Source organism: Giraffa tippelskirchi, chromosome 13, assembly GCF_054371585.1.
Source record: "Giraffa tippelskirchi isolate mGirTip1 chromosome 13, T2T-mGirTip1v1.2.pri, whole genome shotgun sequence".
Taxonomy (NCBI): Eukaryota; Metazoa; Chordata; class Mammalia; order Artiodactyla; family Giraffidae; genus Giraffa; species Giraffa tippelskirchi.
The window spans coordinates 39,087,727-39,108,833 of record NC_137287.1 but is presented as its reverse complement, the minus strand read 5'-3'; the positions used below and the strand labels follow the sequence as shown (position 1 = coordinate 39,108,833).

Here is a 21,107-nt window from a genome sequence, read left to right as displayed (position 1 = left end):
CAACTTTTTTTTTCTGGCTTTATTATATAAATTTTCTATTTGGTCGATGATTTAATCATATCATAATTTAATGAATCTGTTTATTCTTTTTTTTCCCCAAATATTTGTGCTTTAGATGTAGTTACCGGATGATGAATTTTCCACGTATGCTCGGTAGTCTTGTAATAAAAAAGCATGTAGAGTGTAGACGCTCGCTGACGTAGCTCTTCCTTTGGCCGGGGCGCGGGTCGGGCGTGGTCGGGCGACCAGAACTCGGGCCCGAGAACCGGCCGTCCAGGCATGGCACGCGCCCGGCGGAAGCTGGCGAACCCCGCTCGAGCCCGACACCCGGCTCCACCGCGGCTCGCCCACGTCGGCGTCACTGGACCACGTCGCGCCGGGCTCCGGCCGGAAGAGAGTACGGCCGGCCGCTTTTCCGGACCGGAACTTCCGCCTCGCGTGACGCCGGGGTGGGCGCTTTATGAAGGCGGACTCGTGGGCGGGACAGAGCTCGGAGGACTGTATTAAAGACCGGACGCTTCCGGTAGCGAGGAGCTGTGGCGGGGCTTGCTGGGATCATGGCGGAGAATCACTGCGAGCTGCTGCCGCCGGCTCCGGGCGGCCTCGGGGCGGGGCTGGGGGTCGGCCTGTGCCGGCGCTGCAGCGCGGGTCTCAGCGCCTTGGCCCAGCGTCCCGGCAGCGTGTCCAAGTGGGTCCGGCTTAACGTCGGCGGCACCTACTTCCTCACCACTCGGCAGACGCTGTGCCGGGATCCGAAATCCTTCCTGTACCGTTTGTGCCAGGCCGACCCCGACCTGGACTCGGACAAGGTGAGGGCCGCGCAGGCCAGTCAGGAGGGTTCGGGTCGCTCTGGTCAGCGGCCCGCCGCACGCCCCCTGCCCCACGCTGAGGAGATCCGCCTCGGCTCCAAGCCCCGCGTTCTCCGTCACCAGCCTGACCCAGGTCCGCGACTCCTTTTCTCGGGCCGGGGAAGGAGAGGATGGTGCCCTGGCGCCCACCACCTTCGAGGATCCCCGGCACGTCCGCCTCGGGGTGTCTCTCTGTCTTGCCTTCTCGGCTTTTCTGTGGAGGAGGTTTTCCAGACCCCAGACTACTGTGGATCTACTTTCTTTACTCTCTAGATTCTTTGGCCCCTGGTGAGAACACCCTCTCTTCTCCGTCCCGTGTACTTACTGGCCCTGGAATCTGAGAGCCCCGGTGTTCTCGTCTTCTCACGTTCCAGACGCTTGACTTAACGTTGGTGTGGGGGTTTACACGGGTGGCCTCTTTTTCCCAGTGACTTGCATTTAGAGAGTTGGCGCTCCATGGTTTGCAGCCGCAACACGCACCCACTCAGTACTCCGAGAAAAGTGCCGTTCGTAGAGTGCTTTTTCAAAAGGAAGATTGCTCATATTAAAGGATGGCTTAGGAGTGTTAAGGAAGGGCTAGATAGGAAATTTTTTTCAGTCTTCTTTCTAATTAACCTAGTTTTCTTAGTGCCCTCTCCAGAGGATAGGAATCTCTAGGTCTTTCATCAGATTAAATGCACCTACGGTTGTGCAGAAACTATTGTGATGACTACATTTGCAAGATTTGTGTGCCTGAAGGAGACTGTTTCTAGCTGAACAGTGTTGACACTCAGAAAAGGCACTTGGAAGAACAGTTTTTACCTATATTTTTCCTAGTTCACAAGACTTATTCTAACTTACCTGTGTCTTTCACTTGAGCCTACATAATGGCAGTTGTCTTGGAGCCTTGCCACCCCAGCATTTGCCAGGCATAGGCTTCTCAGAAAGATTCAGATCTGCTTCAGGATGCAAAGCCTGACCGAGACCATCCTCTGTGTGGCATGATCTTATGATCAGGAAAGGAGAGCTCAAGTTACCACAAAACCACCAGTCATGGGTAGAAATCAGAGTTCGGGCTGCCAGCTCTCCGGTTCCCACCTCCCCACACACCCTCCCCCACAGCTGCCCAGCTGTTTCCATTGTGCATTTGACCAAGCTCTCTGCTTTCAGAGAATTGACCTCCCAGAAAATGACAGTCATCTCCAGGATAGAAATAGGCTTTTGTTAGCTGTGATTTTCCTTTTATAGTGTGGGTGTATGCTTTACTGTTCAAGCAGTGAGCCTTAGTGGTCATTCACTTGCATTTCTACTTGAGCCTTTCTGTTTTGTATACTGAGTCCATTTTTACATTGCTCTTGTCCACTGGGTTGTTCTGAGGCAGTGCTGTCTATTCAGCACTGAGACAGTTGATTCAGGGCTGATTAACTATCGTTTGCCCTGTTAAGTCAGTTCATCCCTTCATTTTAATATCTAAAGACTACTTAAAAAAATTATACTTGACTGTATAGTAGTTTTTTGCAAGGGATAATTTATCAGAGTATAAATTATATCTTTGTTACAGCTGCTCTTTTTCATCTATTTGTAAAATTGAAATTCAGAACATGAAGGTAATGCAGCAGATACGGTTTCTGTCTCATAAAAGAGTTGATAGTAAACTTAGTAACTATGAGTTAGTGTTAGCCACAGATGTGAACTTGCCAGAAAGAGTAATGCTAATTCCCTTTAGTCATGGTAGTAGAGTGTTCTACTGCAAATGAGAAAATGTATAAGGTACTCATTCTCCTCAGTTTTCCCCTCTTTGGTTCTGATGAAAGAATGTCCCAGAGATTTCACTCCTGGATAACGAAATCCTGAGTAAGGAGTCTGAGGTTGAGGGTGCATTTGGAAGAGTGGGATGCTAGCAGATATGTGATGGAAGAGAAAACAGGATGTTGATTCATGTGTAAAAATCTCCAAGCCCTGACCTCATAGTTCAGATAGATGGACGCACACCTCAAAGATATTCACAGCGCTGGACACACCTACTGGAAAATTTCCTGCTGGGCATATTTCTCGTGTTTATTGAGCACTTGGGCTTGCAGAATAGTGCTTGGGTCGTGTTTGGGTGGGGAGACTTAATGGGGAGGAGTTCCCAGATGTTGAAGGCTGGAATCTTTCAGGAGCCTGATGGGTTTGGAGTTTGCTGGGAGAGTGCCTAGAGCTTGCTGTTAAACACGGAATGTCTGGCGGGAGCTCTGTTGGGAAGCCCAGTGGGGAAGGTGGTGTCAGGATATTTCTCTAGAGAAGTGCTTTGTTTAACAGCGGACAGCCAGGTTGTTTGAGGCGCTGGGAGCCAGGCTGTCACTGGGCCCCACTGCTCACTGGGCCCTCTCGTCTGCTGTTCTGACCCGGGCCCCTGGCGGCCATGACGTTCTCTCCGCAGTTAGCCCCAGTGCGAGTTCTCACTTCCTCCTGGTGCTTCCCTGCCCTTCATTTTGGCCTCTGTTCTCTGCTGTCCTGGGCCATTTTTCTCTGCCCTCTTCCATCAGGGAAGGGCCAGGTTTAGCACCTTTTCCCGGAAGTGCTGTGTAAATACCTGGCATGCGATTCACTTGGGCTGTCTCTCTATTCCACGGTTCCTGGCCTGGTGACATTGTTGAAAACAGGTTTGAGTCTGTTTAGAGTTAAGTCTGTCCCTGCTTCAGTGGGGAGATGCTTTAGGAATTAAAGGGAAACAGGAAATACTACTTGGTGGTTGGAAACCACTCAGCTTAAGTAGAATTTGCAGAAGAGGGGGTTCATTCTCTGCTGCTGAGCCAGGCCTGGAGAAAACTGTGTTTCTCATCAGCCATTGCCCTTCAGCAGGGCCCTTGTCCTAGTTTCGGGGCTGCAGGTGCGGGGGCGTCAGGTGGGTCTCTGAGGGGTGGGCCGTCGAGGTGTTTCTGACGACATGCTACATCCCACACAGGTCTTGGCCTGTGCTGACCCCCAGGTGTTGGCTAGAGTTTCAGGATTAGAACGATAGTGAAAGGAGTTTCACAGGCAGGGCTAAGTGACGGGGGTGTGGGTGGAAGGACTATCTTTTAAGCCGCTTGGCAGGAGAAGTGGGGATTACTTAGAGTGAAAACGACAGATTATGTTCTATGTGTCTAAGTCAGAGGCGAAAGGCTGTGAGCATCGCGCCCCCACCCAGAGGGCTGGGGTGCTGGTGTGAGGCAGGAGTGGGGCCCCAAGGGCTGTGCATTTCATCTCACACTTTGCTTGAGTTCCGAGCGCATCCTCAAGCCCTGACCCCGGGCCTGGCTCAAGCCCCTGGCGAGGGGTGCCCCAGTGCAGGGGGAGGGCGCACTGGCTGAGGATGCCACGGTCATCTCTTCACCAGGCCCCTCAGCCCTGACCAGCCCATGTGTCAGAGCAGGGACATCCTGAGAAAGGGCTTGCTTCTAGAGGAGAGCTGCTTCAGGCCAGCGGACTCTGCCGCCAGCCGTCTGAGGGTGGCCGGGAGGAAGTGGTCGTCTGCTGCAGAGCAGTTCCTCTTTTCTGCTGACAGCTCGGGCGGCCTTCACTCACTCTTGGCCAGCAGGACCGTGACTGGCCTCGGTTTCCAGCAGCGGTCAGAAAGCTGTGGTCCACCTGCCTGTTTTGCAGACAGAGTTGTATGAGAACATAGAGATGCTGGCTCCCGGGGCTTGGCCGTGGCCGCATTCCCCTGGGGTGGCTGTGCTTGGCTCCTTTCTGGAGGTGCCCGAGGGCCTCAGTCACTGGGCCAACCATCTTTAAACGTGCTGACTCTGCCTGGTACCCGGGGCACAGTCTGCGTGGCCAGGGAGCCCACAGGCCGCCTTGAGCATGGGGCGCTCCCCAGGCCTCCGTTGGGCAGCTCTCCCCAGCCTGCAGAGCGCCCAGCACGTGGTGGTTTAGAGTTGGTGGGCTGCGGGTGTTGGGGTACGGGGCATTTTTCACGGTGGCCAACTTAGACTTTGGACTCAGGCCTGACTTTGACTCCACCCACAACTCAACCTGCCCTGTGATGTGGGGTGGTTCCTGGACCTCTCTGAGCCAGAGTCACAGGGGAGTTTGAGGATCAGGACGTCAGCACAGGAAATAGAGATGGCGCTCCCTGCTCTTTATTTTACCTCTGTACTTAGTTTTAGAAAGAATGTACCAAGAATGCTGTCTTCTCGCCCTCGGAATTTGTTTTTTGTTCCCATTTGTCACTTACACACACTCACTCACTCGCCGCAAACCTCACGCCGCTGGCAGGTAGTCCCGGCTGCTGGGCCAGCCCCGTGGTGGGGGGGTGGGCGCTGGGCCCTGCAAACCCCCCTGCCTCCCAAGCTGCCAGTTCTCAGGACAGGCCCTGGGGGCCTGTTCCCAACTCTGGGCATTGGGACTGTGCCACAGGGGAAGGGCACAGCTTCCTTTCTCACAGGAAACTTGATGCCCTTGAGCCTGGAGGGCGCAGCTTCTCCCGTGTGCCTCTGGGACCTGAGGCTCATGGCCTCAGGGAGGCTGTGTACCTTGGGCGGACTGTGTACCGAGTGTCTCTCATCACTCTCCGGGGTCCATTCCAGGGGGCTCTGGTGTCCTCGGGCTGGGTGCCCAGGTTCTTGGCCGGCTTTGCAAGTCAGGCTCGGCTGGGGCCTGCCGCTGAATAGACGAAGGCGGGCTTCTCAGAGCAGTGAGGGAGAGGCAGGCAGGCCTTGGTGAGGACGGGGAGTTGGGCGAGGGTGCAGAGGAGCCGTGTGCCTGCCCTTTGGCCCAGCAAGAAGGGAGGTGAACTCTGCACCGGCTCCGCCAGCAGGGCCGGGCTCAGAGGAGAGCAGAGCCCGCTGGGGAGCCAGCAGGGCGGTGCGGTGGGGGCAGCTGGCAGCGAGGGCACGGGGGCCTCGGGAGCAGCAGGTGTGGCGTGAGCCTGAGGTGAGCATCCTGGCTGCAGGGTCCTGCCTGCCCGCTGTGACTGGCATCCAGGGGACCAGAAACTCCGGGCTGGCAGAGCCACTGGGGAGCTTTGTGCCAGGGACCCTGGGCCCTGCCTGCGGTGCTTCTCTTCCGTGGTTCCTGCCTGTTCCCATCTCAGGTTGACCTCCTGGTGGCTCATGTTCTCTCTCTCCCCTCTCTCTCTCTCTCCCTCCCTCTCCTCTCTCCACCAAGATAAGTAGCGTAGCATCTGTAGGGGATTTCTGTGCAGGCGTTCTGTAACTGGACTGTCTGTAGGCAAGGAGGTACCTGAGAGGTCCGGACACAAGACTGCCCCCTTGCCTTTGACAGAGGTATTCACAGCTGGTGGGTCTCCCCACGGTGTCCTGCTCACGACTGCCCCGCACCCTCGGGTGCCCGGCCCCTGTCTCTGCACACAGCTGATACACTGTCAGCTCCAAGCGGGCCCGGGTCCTGTGAGCCATCTCTGCTTGTTCAGGGAGCTTGGTGTGATTCCCCACAACCCCCACCTCCTGGTGGATTGGGAGCACATTAGTTCTAAGAGAAGAACCAGGAGCCTCGTGTGGGGGTCCTGTCACACACCCTGTGTGTTTGCTTCTGAGTGACCTTCTTTGGAGTCATGGTTGTCACCCTAAATTCTGTTCCTAAGCCACATGCTAGGACTGTGAGGCGCCCTGGGGTCGGGGCCCCAGGAGCCCAGGGCCTTGCTTCCCCTGTTCCCTGCGTGTGCTGTGAGAGTGCCCCGCTGCAGGCGCGCAGGGCGTCGTGGGGTCAGAGCCGCTGGCTCTCCCATGCCTGTGAGCGTGGCCACTGCCCACACGGGCCTCTGCTCTCTGGCCTCCATTTCCTCATTTGTAATTGGTGATGTCTCGGGCCTCTTCTAGGTCAGGGATTTGCCAAACCGTAGAAAACAAAAGAGAAAAGAGGGCAGAGGTGAGGGTTTTAAGTGACACAGAATCACTTAAATGAATAATTTCAGAGTGAAACGTCTTTCTAATTGTGTTGATTGCAGATGTTTGTGCACAGATAACTCCACACTTTTGTGTTTGGATTTCAGGTGGGGAATTTTGACAGCACACCTTGCGTTTAGCTGGGGACACTCAACCCCCTTAACTTGTAGTCTCCAGTGGCCGTGCGTTTCTCTTCCGACATCGTGTTCTGTTTCCTGGTGTGTCTGCTGCAGTTGGGAAGGTGGCTGAGAGGAGCTGGGTACAGTTTCTGTTTGCAATCTCGCCTGAGGGCCTGACTTCTCCACCCTCGTCCCTTATGGCCTTTTTCACCGTGCACAGGCAGCTGCCTGCTCTGACCCATGGGGCTTGCTGGGCAGGGCATTCAAGCCTGCCTGGACCGTGCGGACCGGGCACTGGTGGGCAGGCACGCTGCTTCCTAACCAGCACCAGGGGCTGGGGGCTCTCCCACTGGGATTCCCCTCCCTGCCTCCCTCCTCTGACTGCAGGTCAGGGGTCTCCTGGGTGCCTGTGGCGTGGGCCCCGCCTCTTTCGCCTCCTGGCTTCTCCAGAGGAGGGACTGCTCCCGGCCGTGGCCAGGGCGTTGCCTCTGTGGCCAAAGCCCCAGCTCAGCCCGTGGCAGGGAGCAGGGAGCAAGCAAACAGTGAGAGACGCCTGGTGGGCGTGGCCTCTGTTAAATATTCACGACCAAGTTCAGCAGTTCTCTCTTTCGGGCCTTTAGGGTGGATGTATATTTAAAAGCCAGCACTGCGGAAGTAGGTCAAACGCTAACTCAGTGAGAAGAGGGGATAGTCAGTTGAAGAAAAAGGGTTTGTTGAGCAAGCGATCTTAATTCTGGCTCTTTTACAAAAAAATAAAACCCTCAAGTCTCGGCACTGTATGAATATGACACAGGCTTGTTATATAAACTGAGGACAGGAGAGAGATCCTGAGTCTTCCTGCCTGTTGTCCACCTGGCCAGGCCAGGCACCTGTCACAAGCTCGTCCTCCTGAGAGGCGGCACTGGGCGATGTTCCTGCTGCTGCCAACTAGATGGCCACGGAGACTGCCCTCCCTGTCCCGTGGCTCAGGCGAGCGCGAGGCTGCTGAGTGTGGGACGTAGGGGTCTTCTCTTTTTCTGTGCTGTGTTTTTCTTCATTTCTGCCTTAGGCTGGATGCCCCGGGCTGCTTACAGACACAAACAGCATGAGGGCCCAGGGCCCTGGCGCCCCCGAGTGCCGCCTGGTCACAGCCCAGGCTGCCGACTCCCACGCAGACGCGCTCCAGCAGCGTGGGCTCGGTGCTGGGGGCGCAGCTTCTCCAGAGCTCCTGCTTGTGTGCCTCACGTGAGCCTGTGCGGTCTTCGAGGCGGGGGCCTGTGCACCTTGTAGAATGAGCAAACCACCACCCCCTAGCTGCTGCTTGGCCCGTCCCGACTCTGGAGTCTCGACCTTGTTTCTTTTCTTTTTTTTTATTTTTTATTTTATTTTTTTTTCCGACCTTGTTTCTTAAGGAAGCCCTTCTGATCGGAACAGGTGCTCACAGAGAGACTGGGCCCGAGAGCCGTGAGGGGTCCATGAGGAGGCCGCCAAGATGCCTCCGCAGGTCCACCCAGGAGGTGGCCACATCCCTGCAGCGTCTCAGGGTGCCCTGGGGCCTGCACCCCCGGGTCCAGGTGTGGGATCCTCCCCTGGAGGGGGCGCAGGGCCGTGCAGCTGAGGCCACGTGGCAGCCGCTGGACTGAGTGTCCCGCCCTCAGCTGCTGACGCTGCAGGGGAGGCGCGTGGAGTGTCAGGGGCCCCGCTGAAACCCACTCCGGCTGGCCTCGTCCCCTGGAGGCCAGCTAGCTGGCACGTGTGCTCTGAGGATGGGTGGGTGCCCAGCTCCGGGCAGCCGTGCTGTGGTGCGGAGGCACTCGAGACAGAAAACGGTAGACGCACATGGAAGGCATCCATCCTCACATCGGTCCTTGAGTTCGCATTTCCTCCTCATGGACTCGACAGAAAACCCCTGAGGCCTCCAGGTTTACTCCATGAAATTCTGGAATCTAATGCTCATGAGGGAGAACGGGGCCCTCGCACAGCATGTTGCCTCACGGTTGAGAGTGGCTCTGGCACCCGTGGGCTCACCACGTCCAGGAGGTTTGGGGGGTTCTACTGCACCCCCTCCTACCGTGAGCACCCTGATGCTGTGCTGGGGACTCGCCTCATCAGCTGCCCCTGCGTTCTCCGTGGCTCTTGCCTCCGGGACTTCAGCCTCATCCTGGCAGGCACCTTCCGGACAGGGAGGCCAGGCCGATGCTTCCTGACTTACGAATCACCTTCTTATCTCAGCGGAGTCCTGGGGCCCTTGATCCAGGTGCAGAGGGAAGAGGGCTCCTGTGTGGGGAGGAGCCACTCATTCCTTCACATGCCGGCAGTCCTGCTGGACGGCAGCCCAGGCCAGGTCGCCCTCGGCAGACCAGAGAGCAGTGGACACGGTGTCCTGGAAGAGGCGGGCCGTGGCCTTCTGTGGACCCCAGACCCGTGGCTCTTGTCCTTCGCACAGACCCTGCCCTGCCTGCGCACCGAGGGCTGCCATAGGGCTCCATGCTGGCGCTCCCACCCTGTGGGGACCACAGCCTCCCCTGTGCCTGGGCGTGTGTGTCCACCTCCCTTGGCCACGCCTGCGGTGGCCACTGAGCTGACCCTGAATACCCGCCGCGGGCAGTGAGGGATCAGAAAGACCCTGGCCCTGCGGGGGAGCAGGGCCCACCCAAGTGCAGAGGGGCGCCTTCTGAAGACTGGCCCTGAGAACTGCCTCCTGTCGGGGAGGCGTCCTCTGTGGTCAGTCACGGTGAAGCTCTGTTCCTTGAGCCTGGGACCGCCCCCCCAGTCCTGCCCAGGGAGAGCCCCGAAATGAGCAGGGTGGCCCAGGTCTCTGAGGCCTTCAGATGCCGACCTGTCGGCAACAGCTGCTGTCCCGGGGTGAGTGTGGGGTCACTAGGGGGCGGGCCTGACTGAGCGAAAGGTGAACCTGCCTCAGAAGTGCTGGGAGCTGAGCAGAGAGGCCTGTGCATGGCCCCCTGCCCCTGATGGGGGTCATCTTGCTGCCACAGAGCCCAGACGGCCTCACCCGCAGTGCTGACGGGTCGGGGCCAGCAGCCACAGGTGGCTGGGGCAGGGACGCAGCTGAGGGGTCCCCTGAAGCACCAAGAGCACTGCTGCATCCAGTTGTGGGTGAGACCCCTCTGGCTGTGGCCTGGCTGCAGAAGCTGCCCCCTTATCTGGGCTCAGCTGGTCTGTTGCTCTCCGCAGGACGAAACAGGTGCCTACTTAATTGACAGAGACCCCACCTACTTTGGGCCCGTGCTGAACTACCTGAGACACGGGAAGCTGGTCATTAACAAAGACCTGGCAGAGGAAGGTAAGTCACGGTGGGGAGGGGTAGGCGGTGGGGCCCTTGAGCCCCGGGGGTGGAGCCCCCCTCCTTCCCCAGCTCCCTCCAGAGCAGATGCTTGTCTCAGGCCCAGCCTGCCCGCTGGGGGCTGCGGCTCGCTCACTGGCTTGCTCACTCCCTGTCCTTCAGGGAGGGCAGCTCTGGCCCAGGGCTGCTGTTCTCTGGGAGTCCTGGCTGACACGGCCTGGGGCCACGCCCCTCCTGGGTCCCCGGGGTTGGCCACCCTGGGTCTGCTCTCCCTCCGGGGCAGCGCAGCCGCCCGCTTTGCGCTCTGCCTGCGTCTGCAGGTGCCGGCCGTGTTCCGGCTCCCAGCGCAGAGCCGGGTGTCCTGAGAGCCTGTGCTTGGCCCCGTTTTGCTTGTTGAGCTGTGCCCACTTCCTCCTCCGTTCTGGCCCCTCTTGCTCCTATGACCACCTGTCTGCATCTTCTTCTGCAGCATCTATTTAGTGCATACACTTGTGTTTTATGTGTGCATGGGCCTTGGGTTCACCACGAGGCAGAGACACAGCATTTATTTGATCTGGTAGAAATCACAGTTATTTTTCTTTATTCTAGGCGTATTGGAGGAAGCAGAATTTTACAATATCACCTCACTAATAAAACTCGTCAAGGACAAAATTAGAGAGCGAGACAGCAAAACATCACAGGTGAGATGGGTGACTGGCACCAGAGCCTTCCGAGGCCTGCTTGGCGACATGGCTTGCTCCCTTCTCCCAGTGACCAGTTCCTCTGCAGCTGTCCTGGCACCCTGACTTGCCCTCCGGGCGCCTCTCACAGTGCTTGCCAGCTGGCGCCCTGGCAGGCCAGAGGATGAGTGAGAGGCCTCTGTGGGCCTGTGTGTGTAGCCATCTCGGGGCGGGTGTCGCAGGCAGAGCTCCGCAAGTGCGAAGGTCCTGTGGTGGCCAAGACCTTGGCCCATGTGGAAGGCTGGCGGGAGACCCAGCGGTGGGCTGGTGCTGATGGGGACGGGGTGAGGGGGTAGGCGCGCTGCGGGCTTGGCTTTGGTCGGGAAGGAAGGGCTCAGCAGACAGCTCTTGATGCTGACCCTGTCCCAAGGGCATGGGGTCCACATGGGGCCTGTTTGCACTTGGCCACGGCCAGCGGTGCTGGAGCTGGCGTGGGCCCTCTGCTGCCTGTTGAGCCGGCGCGTTTTGAGGTAGCTGTCTGGCACCATCCCCGAAGCAGGCTCCTGGGGGTCTTGGCAGTGGTCATGTCATGCCAGCTTTGCAGTGGCTGCAGAGTGCAGCCCCTGCCTGGGCCCCACCCGGAGCTGCTGTGCGCACTTTCTAAGAGCTGGTGTTCCTGACTAAGCGTCTCTGCCCTCTCACCGCCCTGCCACTGCCTCCTGAGCCGGGCTTCCCCCCGGGGGCCTGCAGGCCTGGGGCTGGAGCTCTCGGCCTCTCTGAAGAGCTTGCTGACCATCGACCACTCCAGGTGGCTGGTCGGGACAGGGGAGGGCAGGTGATGCGGCCACAAGCTCCACAGTCATCTCTGGCCAGTCTGTGGCCTCGCTCCCCTCTGCTAGCCCCCTCGATGACAAAGCACGTGACTGGGCCGGCCTGGCCCTCTGTGCCCGTGCCGTCGTACCCCCAACCCGTGGGGACATGGGAGAGGCCCCCACAGGCAGGGCAGAGCTCAATGTCCTCTGGGTGTCACGGGTGAGGCCTCTCGGGCTGTGTGGGGACCGGAGCACTGGGGCTGTGACCCCGTCCCTGGGGCGGCATCAGGGCAGAGCTCTGGCCGTGGAGCCCGGTCCTGGAGTGTAGCTGGGTGGAATTTGGGTTGGGGGTGGGCAGACGGGAAGGCCCATGGGCTCTGTCCCAGCGGCCGTGCTGGGCTGAGCACTGTGTTCTGGGGGTGGGGCCCAGGCCGGTCCTGCCTGGTGCTGCCGCCAGGGTCAGACGCTTGGTGAGGCTCCCCAGGGCGCAGGCCGGGCTGCCCTTGTGCATTCGCATCCAGCCACAGGTGCTCTCGGGGTTTCAGGAACATGACTCATTTTATTTTGAAATTTAGAAATAGAAATATTTTTGGAGGCGGCTAGGGAAGCAGAAGATGGCAGCTGTTCCAGCATGTTTGTTTTGCTTTGTGGATGCCTTTGGGGTTCCTGTGGGCGTCACGACCTGGGCTGAGCGGTGGGAGGCACCGTGGGCCTCCCCGGGGCCCTGGGGTGGTCCCTGGCTTGGCCCCCGGGCAGGGACGGGCGGCACACTCACCTGTGTCTGCTCTCGCAGGTGCCGGTGAAGCACGTGTACCGTGTCCTGCAGTGTCAAGAGGAGGAGCTCACACAGATGGTCTCCACCATGTCGGATGGCTGGAAGTTCGAGCAGGTAAAGGCCCCTGAGCCTGCAGGGTGGTGAGACTTCTGATTACCAAGGCCCTGCCCGGCCCTCAGGGCAGGTGGCCCCAGGGACCAGTAAGGAGGCGTCACGTGGCCTGCGGTTCCTGGGGGCTTGGTCCCCGGTGTGTCCCCCGTGCCTCTTGCTAGCAGCAGCCTATGCCAGTACAGGCTGAGTCGTCATGGGCGCGGGGCTGGGGGCGGGGGCTGAGTTGGTCTTAGGGTCCCGCTGCCCCGTTTTCGCTCCGCAGTTATCTTTTCTCGTCCAGTTGCTTCTGTGTGGTATGACTGTTCCCTGTGCTTCTCTGTGGCATCTCTACATGTGTGCGTGTGTTTGTGTGCGTATATGTGTACATGTGTCCTTGTGTGTGTGCTTCTGTGTATGTGTGTGTGATTGTGTACGTATGCATGTGTATCTACGTGTGTGTGTATTTATGTGTGTGTATCTGTGTGTGCGTATCTGTGTACATGTGATTGTGTATGTACATGTGTGTACATGTGTGTGATTGTGTACATGTGCATGTGTATCTACGTGTGTGTATCTGTGTGTGTGCGCGTGTGTATCTCTGTGCGCATGTGTGTATCTGTGTGTGTATGTGTGTGATTGTGTACATATGCATGTGCATGTGTATCTATGTGTATGTGTGTATCTCTGTGTGTGTGTGTATGTGTGTGTCCTCCACCCCCCACCCCCTGGCCTGTGTCTTCCCACCCCCTAGGCCCTTGGTGCTGCTGTTGGCACCGGGGCCCTTCCTGGGGGGGTGCTCGGCGGGCTCCTGAGCAGCACTGCCAACTCTGGCCCCACCCAGCCGCTCACTTCCTCAGCAGCGCCCCTGAAGGACAATAGGGAGAAGGGCCGAGAGCTGTCTCTTCCTCCCGCCCGCCGCCCCGTCCAGGGCGCTCTGACAGTCCCATGGGCACACTGCCCCTCGTCCTAGGGGCCTGCAGCCCGTTACCTGGGGACCTCTGCCCACAGCCAGGGTGTCCTCTGAGTGGGCAGCGCCCCCACAAGCTCAGTGTCCCTGTGCCTGTGTCTCAGGCTGAGACTCTGAGGTTTGACCTCATGACCCCATGACCCCGCTGGCCCCTCTGGCTCCTGAGAGTGTCCCCTGGAGCAGACTGTCCAGGGGAGAAAGTACAGGGCTCCCGGCATCTCTTCTGGTTAAGGCTGGGGGTTTTGAGATAATCACACTGTTCTTGGGATCCCTGTGAATCGTCCTGAAAGGGGCCAGCTCGGCCCTCCTCAGTCAGCAGCCCCGGAGTGAGGAAGCCCCAGTCATGGCTTCCCCGGCGGGGGCTCACCCTCGAGTGTGCTCACGCACGTGTGCTCTGGCCCATGTTCATGGGCAGGCAGAGCATTGTGGCCCCCTCCTGCTCCTGGGCCCAGCTCCAAGGGGTCCCCCAGTGCCACACTCCCCTCCCCGGTCACTGCTCGTCCCCTGTGGGCCCAGCCAGGACCCTGAGAGGAGCTGGACGTGCGGCACAGGAGGCCCGTCCCGCGTGACGTGTGTGTGTGTGTGCGCGCGCGCACATCTGAGCCTGAGCCCAGGTGTTGGGAGACTATGTTTTCAGTAAGTTCATAAAAAGTCTCTTGACTGAACCCTGTCCCTAGTTTCTTCGGCTGGGTGTCTTCAAAGGCTTCCCTCCCGGTGGGCTGGTCCTGAGCTGGGGGCAGCTCTCGACCCACACCCCACTGGCCTTCTCTCCCCCAGCTGGTCAGCATCGGCTCCTCCTACAACTACGGCAGCGAGGACCAGGCCGAGTTCCTGTGTGTGGTCTCCAAGGAGCTGCACAACTCGCCGCACGGCCCCGCCAGTGAGCCCAGTGAGAAGGCCAAGGTGGGTGTGCCGTGCCCGCTGCCCAGGGGCCAGCTCCCTCCTTCCCGCGTCGCCGCTCACCGTCACTGCGCTGTGGCCCCGCGCGCTTCCCAGCTGCCTGCTCACCCTGTGCGTCTGCTCTGTCGTCCCTTACTCTCCCCGGGTGTGTTGGAAGCGAAACTCTGGAACGGGGGCCCAGACGTCCCTAGGCCGTGGGGCGCGGGGTCACTGGACACCCAGGCCCCTGCCCTCACTGCCCCTGCCCACAGGCCTGCTCCTGAAAGTGCCCTCCTTGGTGGGGGCTGCACTTCTGAGTGATCTTTTCCTGGGGACGGGATGTTGAGGCTGGAGGGCAGGGCCTCCATCCCTGGTGTGGCGTAAATGGAGCAGATCTGCTGGGTGTGTGATTCTTTGACTCCATGGAGTGCAGTCTCGCCCCGGCACCAGCCCCTCCCTGCGGGCCATTGGGCACTTCTCCCCAGAGCAGCTTGAGTGCGGCCAGGGTGAAAACGGGCAGGGGGTGGTTGCTTCCCTTGCCTGGAGGCGACAGGTTCTAAGGGCATCTCTTCTGGGCTTGTCCCTGGGTCAGGACTCCAGATGTGTCGGTCCGTGGAGAGTCCAGCATCGGCATGGGCAGGACTTCCGAACCTGTGGGCCAAGTGGTGCCTGGACGACCCTGCAGCAGCTCTGGGGGGCCTGGGGCTCTGTAGCGGCCAGCCCGTGAGGCCGGGCCCACAGATGGCCCTGGTGGAAGGCTCAGGGGGCCGTCAGAAGGGGTTCTGAGTGAGTGTGGGAAAGGCCAGAGTTGGGAGGGCTGTAACTGATGACATTAAACTGGGGGCTCCCCGGCCTTCCCCACACTCTTGGCCAGGGGATTCCCCTGTCTGCTCCGGGCCTAGAACTTGCCATGAGCCTTTCGGGGTCTTCCTTGGAGGCGTGGGCTTGGGACAGACAGCATCACCACGCCCACAGTCCTGTGGTGGCCGTCCCCCTCCTCCTCCAGGGCTGCAGGCACCTCTTCACCAGGTCTCCACTGAGGTCCATAGGTGAAGGGCGCTGGTGCCTTGCCTGGGGTGGGGCTTCAGAGGCTAGGAGTCGGCCCACTTCCCAAGAGCCCCATCCTCAAAAGGAGCCTCCTCTCCCTGAACGTTTGCAGGCCTCCTTTGTAAGTTGTTTAATTTTAGCAGCTCTTATTTCTGAACTTGAATAATTGTCATAGCTGAGCTCCCCAGGCAACCGCCCAGGCTCATCTCCCTTAGGTGGTTTTCAGCTGCGGGAGGACGCGTCTACCGGAGCGCTGGGCATGACCCCAGATCCCTTTGCTGGTGGAAGCGTGGCCCTGTTTCTCTCCAGAAATACTTGGCCCTGGAGTGTGGTCGCTGCAGCGGCTTCTAAATAGGGGTGGTAGCGGAGCCCCAGGCAGCAGAGCAGTCGGGGCCTCGGAGCCGTGGGAAGCCATGGGCGCCGGGTGGGGTGTCGTCAGTGGCGCCTGCGCGTGGCCTGGGGGGAGCAGTGCCGTGTGCTCCGGGGGCCCTATCACAGGGGCCCCTCCCTGCCGCGACTGGGGCCGGCCTCCCCCACACACGCATCTCAGGGGAGGTGACCTGAGAGAGTGGGGGCGGGGCAGCCGGACGAGGGGCCCAGGTGCCCGGGTCAAGCACAGCCGCGGCACTTGGAGCTCACTGCCCGCCGTTCTGTGCACGGGGAGCTCGGAGCGGGTGTGGGGCGGAGGCCAGGAAGTGGGCCCACCTGGAGTTCACGCACAGAGGTGCCCCTCTGGCCGCGGGGCCCTGCCCCCAGGGACGTATCCCCAGCCTCTGTGTCTGGAGAGTCTACGGGGCTTGGTCAGGTAGGCGTGATTGATCCATGGATCAGTAATTGATCACCCACGCGCCTGATCACAGCCTCCAGCCCCCCGCCAACTGACCCACCCCTGTCATACAGTCAGACTCTGGTATGTCCTGGAGGTCATGGCCTCCCAGGAGCCGAGGGTAACGGCCAGGCCCTGAGCCTGCCTTGGTGCTTTGCGACGTGGAGGGAAGGAGAACTCCACAGCTTCAGGGGCCCAGGGACAGCACTGCTCGCTCCGCCCTGGCCAGCGCGGCTGCTCCGAGGCATCGGGCCATCTGGGTGGCCGCCCCCTGCCCGCCCCGCCTGCACTGACGTGCCCTCTCTTCTTCTCCTCCCTGCCGCCCGCCACATGCCGAGCCAGAGTGACGACGAGGACACGGGTCCCGGTGACAGTGACTCAGATTAAGTGTAAATGTCACGGTGAGCCTGCTGCCCTCGAAGCTGACCACACACCTTCACCTCCTTGACCTCCACCTCCCCCGCCGCATCTGTTCCACACCTGTAGTTGCCAGAGGCCCTTCCGTACTCAGTACCAGCACCGACCTGTCCGGGAGCGGGGCTGTCTGTCCCCCGGAGGATGCCTGTGTGGGGGTGGGACCTGGGACGGGGCCCCCGGGCGCTGTGTATGTCTGCCTGGGGTTGCAGCCGGACCTTGGGTCTGTGCCTCCTGGAGACATGCGGCCTCAGCCTAGCGGTCTCCCCACCGTGTCCCAGCCACCCCAGGCTCAGGGCCAAGGGGTCGGTCTTGTGCCTCGGAGGGTAGGCCCTGACGCCCTGCTCCCGCACCTCCTGAGGCTTGCTGGTGGACCGGGGTATGTGCAGACCCTCCGGTTGGCCGTTTCGGGAGACCCCAGGGGTGCCCCTCAGCAGCCTGCTGCTCCTCAGGCCCCTGCTGCTGCCCAGCCAGAACCCGGTCAGCAGGGAGCGCCAGGCCTGCCCCCTCACACGGCCAACGGAGGTGGAGGTCAGAGGGGGCGGGCGCAGGCGTCTCCCGGTGTCCCCCGAGCCCTGAGGTCTGGCCTGGGGGCGCGGGCCAGGAAGGGCTTCTTCGTTTTTAGTGGTGTTTTTTTTGGTGGTTGCACATAATATCCTCAGCGTGCCTCTTGACCCATAAATTGTGCGGTGTCCGCCGCCCAGCCCTTGCAGCAAAGTCTGCAGGGCCTTGTCTGGGCCGGTGCAGCGCAGGCTCCAGCTGTCATTTTAAACTTTCCAGCGGCCATGTGGACAGAGTGAAGGGACACGGGGAATGGGTGCAAAGACCGTCAGCTGTGAAGGGCATGACAACCGTTTCACCTAAGAAATCACTGAGGGGTCTCACTTCCCTCTTCTCAGCCTGGAGTCAGGCGTGCAGTTCGTGGGTGGGGCCCATCTCAGCTTGCAGTGACCGCCCCTTAGGGCTCAGCTCAGCCTCAGCCTGGCCCGGAGGTGAACCTCGGTGGGGCTGCAGGAGCGCAGAGGAGCTGGCCTCCCGGAGGAGGGCAGGGCTTCTTTCAGCACCACCCTCAGTTACAGCTGTCACGTGTGCTGGCAGGAGACCCTGACTCTGGGGAGTGGAGCGGTGGGGGTGCTGCCCTGGACCTGGAGGGCCCCTGGCCCTTGGGGGCCCTGCCACGTGCCTGGCTCATCCTGCTCTGTGCCTGCGAGCTGGCTCAGGGCTTCTTGCCAGCGGCGGCTGAGGTGAGAGCCCGTCCAGGGTAGACGGGCGGTGCCCGCCACAGCTCCCGCACAGCATCTCCGCCCTCGTATGCAGACAGTGCTGGGGCTCTGGCTGCAGCGGGCCACTCCTTCCTGCGCGCTCCCCTCACTTGCAGCCCACCTCATCCTTTCCGCCTCTTAGTCCTGTGAGCTCAGACGTCCCCTGCCCCGCTGGACTCCCACGGAGTGGGCAGCTCGCGGCCCCCAGACTCCAGCTTTTCCTGCAGAAGGCCACGGGGCCAGGGCCGCAGGCCCTCCTGAGGTCACCCCGGGTCTCATCCTTAGGCCACGTCCCCGTCCAGGCCTCTCCCAGTGAGCAGGGGAGTCCAACTTGGGGGCCTGCCCTGTCCAGCCTGAGGAGGGGCCCCCCAGCCTGGCAGAAGGTGCGCCTCCCGGGCAGCCAGTGGTGGGCAGGACGGGAGGGCGGCCTGGACGGCCTGGAGCTGTGGGACACCAGGTGGGCAGGGGGCTGGAACTTCTCTTGAGTCAGTGGAACACGCCCGCTGAATGTGATAGGCTGGCCGCCTGGCTCTGGGCGGCTGTGCTGGCGGGGAGCCGCTGGCCTCAAGACAGCAGTCTGCCCGTGCCTGCCAGGCCTCACCTGACCTGGCCTCGGTGTGAGCTCGCCCCTCCCAGGCATGGCCCAAGCTCGAGGGTTCCAGGGCTCAGCACCTCTCCTCAGGGCTGTATCTCTCTCAGCTCTGAAACTCAAGTGGAAAATGCCCCCAGGAGGCCTCTTTCACTGCCAGTGAGGTCACAGGGAAGGTCATCTTACCACTCTGGCCTGGGTTGGGTCAGCCTGGCCGGACAGTGACCTTCCTATCTTGGTACCTGGGGTCAGGGGTGTGTCCCAGAGTCCCGTCTGGTTACAAGGAGGGAGCCGGCCCCCCAGGCTGGGGGTCTGGTTACAGAAGATGACTCAGCCAGGCAACGTGTGGCCGAGGGGGTGACAGGGCAGGCCTAGGGGCTAGGTGGAGGGGTGTGGTTTGCCAAGGGGCATGGAAGGAAAAAGAAGGGCCGTGGGATGGGGGCCCTGGTTGCACACCTGTGTCTTCCACCGGGACCAAGCTGGGCTGGAGAGAAAATCAAGGTTGGCGGGCAGTTAACCCCAGGTGGGCGCTGGCACCCTTGGGAGTAGGAGCCTCCCACCCTTTGGAGGCCATTGAGGGAGACGGTGCTGGGGAGTCCTCTGGGCCTCAGTGAGGAGCTGCCCCTAAGGCTGCGCCAGTGAGTCTCAGGAGGCCCCAGAGGCGCCGTGGGGACTGGCCTGCAACTGCCTCGAGCGCACGGTCACTCGGTGGTTCCCGCAGTCTCCATGCGTCCATTGCTTCCCGGGCCGCGGCCCACAAAGCTGCCTTTCTGTTCACAGCCTGAATCCTCACTGCCTGCCTTTGGCATTTTCAGATTTTGCAAGAACGGGGTTCGAGGATGTGAGGAACACAGTGTTGAAGCTGAAGAGACGTTTTACCTATTCCCAAGATGCAATGATCCACCATGTCGAGGACGCTTGGCCATGAGAAGAAACCTGCTTTTGACAATTTCTTTAGAGATCTGGGTGTGAATGCTTTTTTTGCCTTTGAGGTGGGTGGTGAGAGACGGGACCAGCTGTCCGAAGCCAGCCATTGCTGCTCGCAGGCGGCTTCTGCTGGGTGGGCATCTCTGCGGGGACCTCCGCTTGGTTTCCCAAGTGCCGCTCGGGCCCGAGGCAGGGCTCCTGACTGACCCTTATATCACCGAAGATCATTTCAAGGACCGCGTTCTTGGTGCTACATAAACAGTCTGTAACAGAGCCTGGGCCTCGCTGGTAGGGGGTGGGCACAGTGCCCTGGGCTCTGGGTGCCCACTGGCCACCCTGGTCCTTGGGGCACGGGGTCTGCTGTGCCTCCCAGACGTGACGGCTTGGTGGTCTCTCCCGGCCTATGCGTGTTCACTACTTCTGGGCCTGACCCAGCCGGGCCGACCCAGGCTTCTCCGTTTGTAGTTTCCAGACAGGAGACCGTGGCGTCCTTTCTTTCCCAGTACAGACAGACTACCAGTGCTTTTCCCTTCCTAGAGACGCCTGAAAGTGCTGCTGCCTTTTGGGCAGATCTGTTCAGTCATCTAAAGGGAGGTACAAGCTTTGCCTCATCTGACCCGCCCAGGGGTACGGGGGCGGCTTGCGCCTGTCAGTGCCTTGGTCTCGCCTGGGCTGGAGGGCGGGGTGGGAGGCCTGACCACAGGCTCCTGGAGCTGAGACTCCAGGCCACGTTGGAAATCGGATGTTTACAGTGCACATGGACATCCCTCTGGCCGGCTCACGTTCTTGCGTGTAACTATGCAGTTCTCTGACATTTCTGGGGCGCTGGGGATGAGCCCGCATGGGCCCTGCCCCCGCGTGACACTGGAGCTACTGGATCGGATTCCTTTGAAGACGGCTGTCCGCACGCTTTGAGAGCTGACCTTCCTCAGCAGGTCAGGGAGCCCGGCCTGGCTCACTGGGGAGCTGTGCCCCCCATCCCGTCCAGGTGCCGACCTGCCTGGCTCCAGACGCTACCGGAGGCTTCTCGCCTGCCCCTCTTCTCCCTTGCCGATATTACCTGATGAACCGAGTTCTCCAGCACTAGGACTTACCTCCTTTTGTAAGGTCTGTTGTGCGTGGTTCAGCGTTTGGCTTCACACCGACCTTTCCATAGGACACACTCGGCCCCATGACCCGCCTTCCCCGCGGAGCCTCGGGGACCCCATGGGGCACCGCTGACTGCTTCGCGTCGTTTGATTTGTGACCTTGACGTAATAGGCTTGTGGTTTTTTTTTTAATTTAAAGATATTAAGACTTAATTCACTAAAATTTATTCTAAGGGGATATTTATACTTTTGTACTTTTTTAGGTATCCGTATTTTATCAGCTTACAGTTTAATGCCTAAGTTTCCCCTGAAAATAGCAAATAAAATTGTGTATTTATGACTGAGCAGAACAGCTGTTAGTGTCTTAAAGCTCACGGAAGAGCCGCTACTGCGGAAGCAGTGCCTTGGGCTCGCAGCAGCTCCGGCGGCTGCCTGGGTCCCTGTCTAGTCCACGCCCCCCCCCCCCCCTCCTGCGGCCAAGCCAGCCCCCGCCGCCTCACTTGGCTCTTGTGGAATCGTTTAAAAAGTGCCGATGCCTCACTGAGTCAAGCATGTGCACATGTCTCTCTCCCTGGCTGGAAGCACCAGCTTCAGAGACGTTTCCCTGACGTTCCCTGACGTTCCCTGGGTGCCCCCCCCACCCCGCCACGGCCTCTCTGGCTCCCCCTGGTGG

The 21,107-nt window shown here is 60.1% G+C and overlaps 1 protein-coding gene across 2 annotated transcripts; it reads left to right on the top strand.

The window, feature by feature from the left end:
• Positions 1 to 530: 530 nt before the first annotated feature.
• KCTD5 (potassium channel tetramerization domain containing 5) lies at positions 531 to 20,781 on the top strand. 2 transcript variants are annotated; one of them, XM_081555249.1, is made up of 6 exons: positions 531 to 809; positions 9,991 to 10,099; positions 10,688 to 10,779; positions 12,364 to 12,459; positions 14,180 to 14,305; positions 19,235 to 20,781. In XM_081555249.1, exons 1-6 carry the CDS (start codon positions 558 to 560, stop codon positions 19,262 to 19,264), a joined length of 705 nt encoding a protein of 234 aa, XP_081411375.1. In that variant the 5' UTR covers positions 531 to 557; the 3' UTR covers positions 19,265 to 20,781. The 2 variants fall into 2 exon arrangements, with proteins under 2 accessions (XP_081411375.1, XP_081411374.1); XM_081555248.1 differs by lacking the exon at positions 19,235 to 20,781 and adding an exon at positions 16,497 to 16,555 and having other exon boundaries at positions 14,180 to 14,413.
• The last annotated feature ends 326 nt before the right edge of the window (positions 20,782 to 21,107 follow it).

Coding starts and splice junctions, on each gene's coding strand:
- KCTD5 (XM_081555248.1), top strand. CDS start 558: ATGGCGGAGAATCACTGCGAGCTGCTGCCGCCGGCTCCGGGCGGCCTC. Junction 10,100..10,687: donor CAAAGACCTGGCAGAGGAAG/GTAAGTCACGGT, acceptor TCTTTATTCTAG/GCGTATTGGAGGAAGCAGAA. Junction 10,780..12,363: donor GAGACAGCAAAACATCACAG/GTGAGATGGGTG, acceptor CTGCTCTCGCAG/GTGCCGGTGAAGCACGTGTA.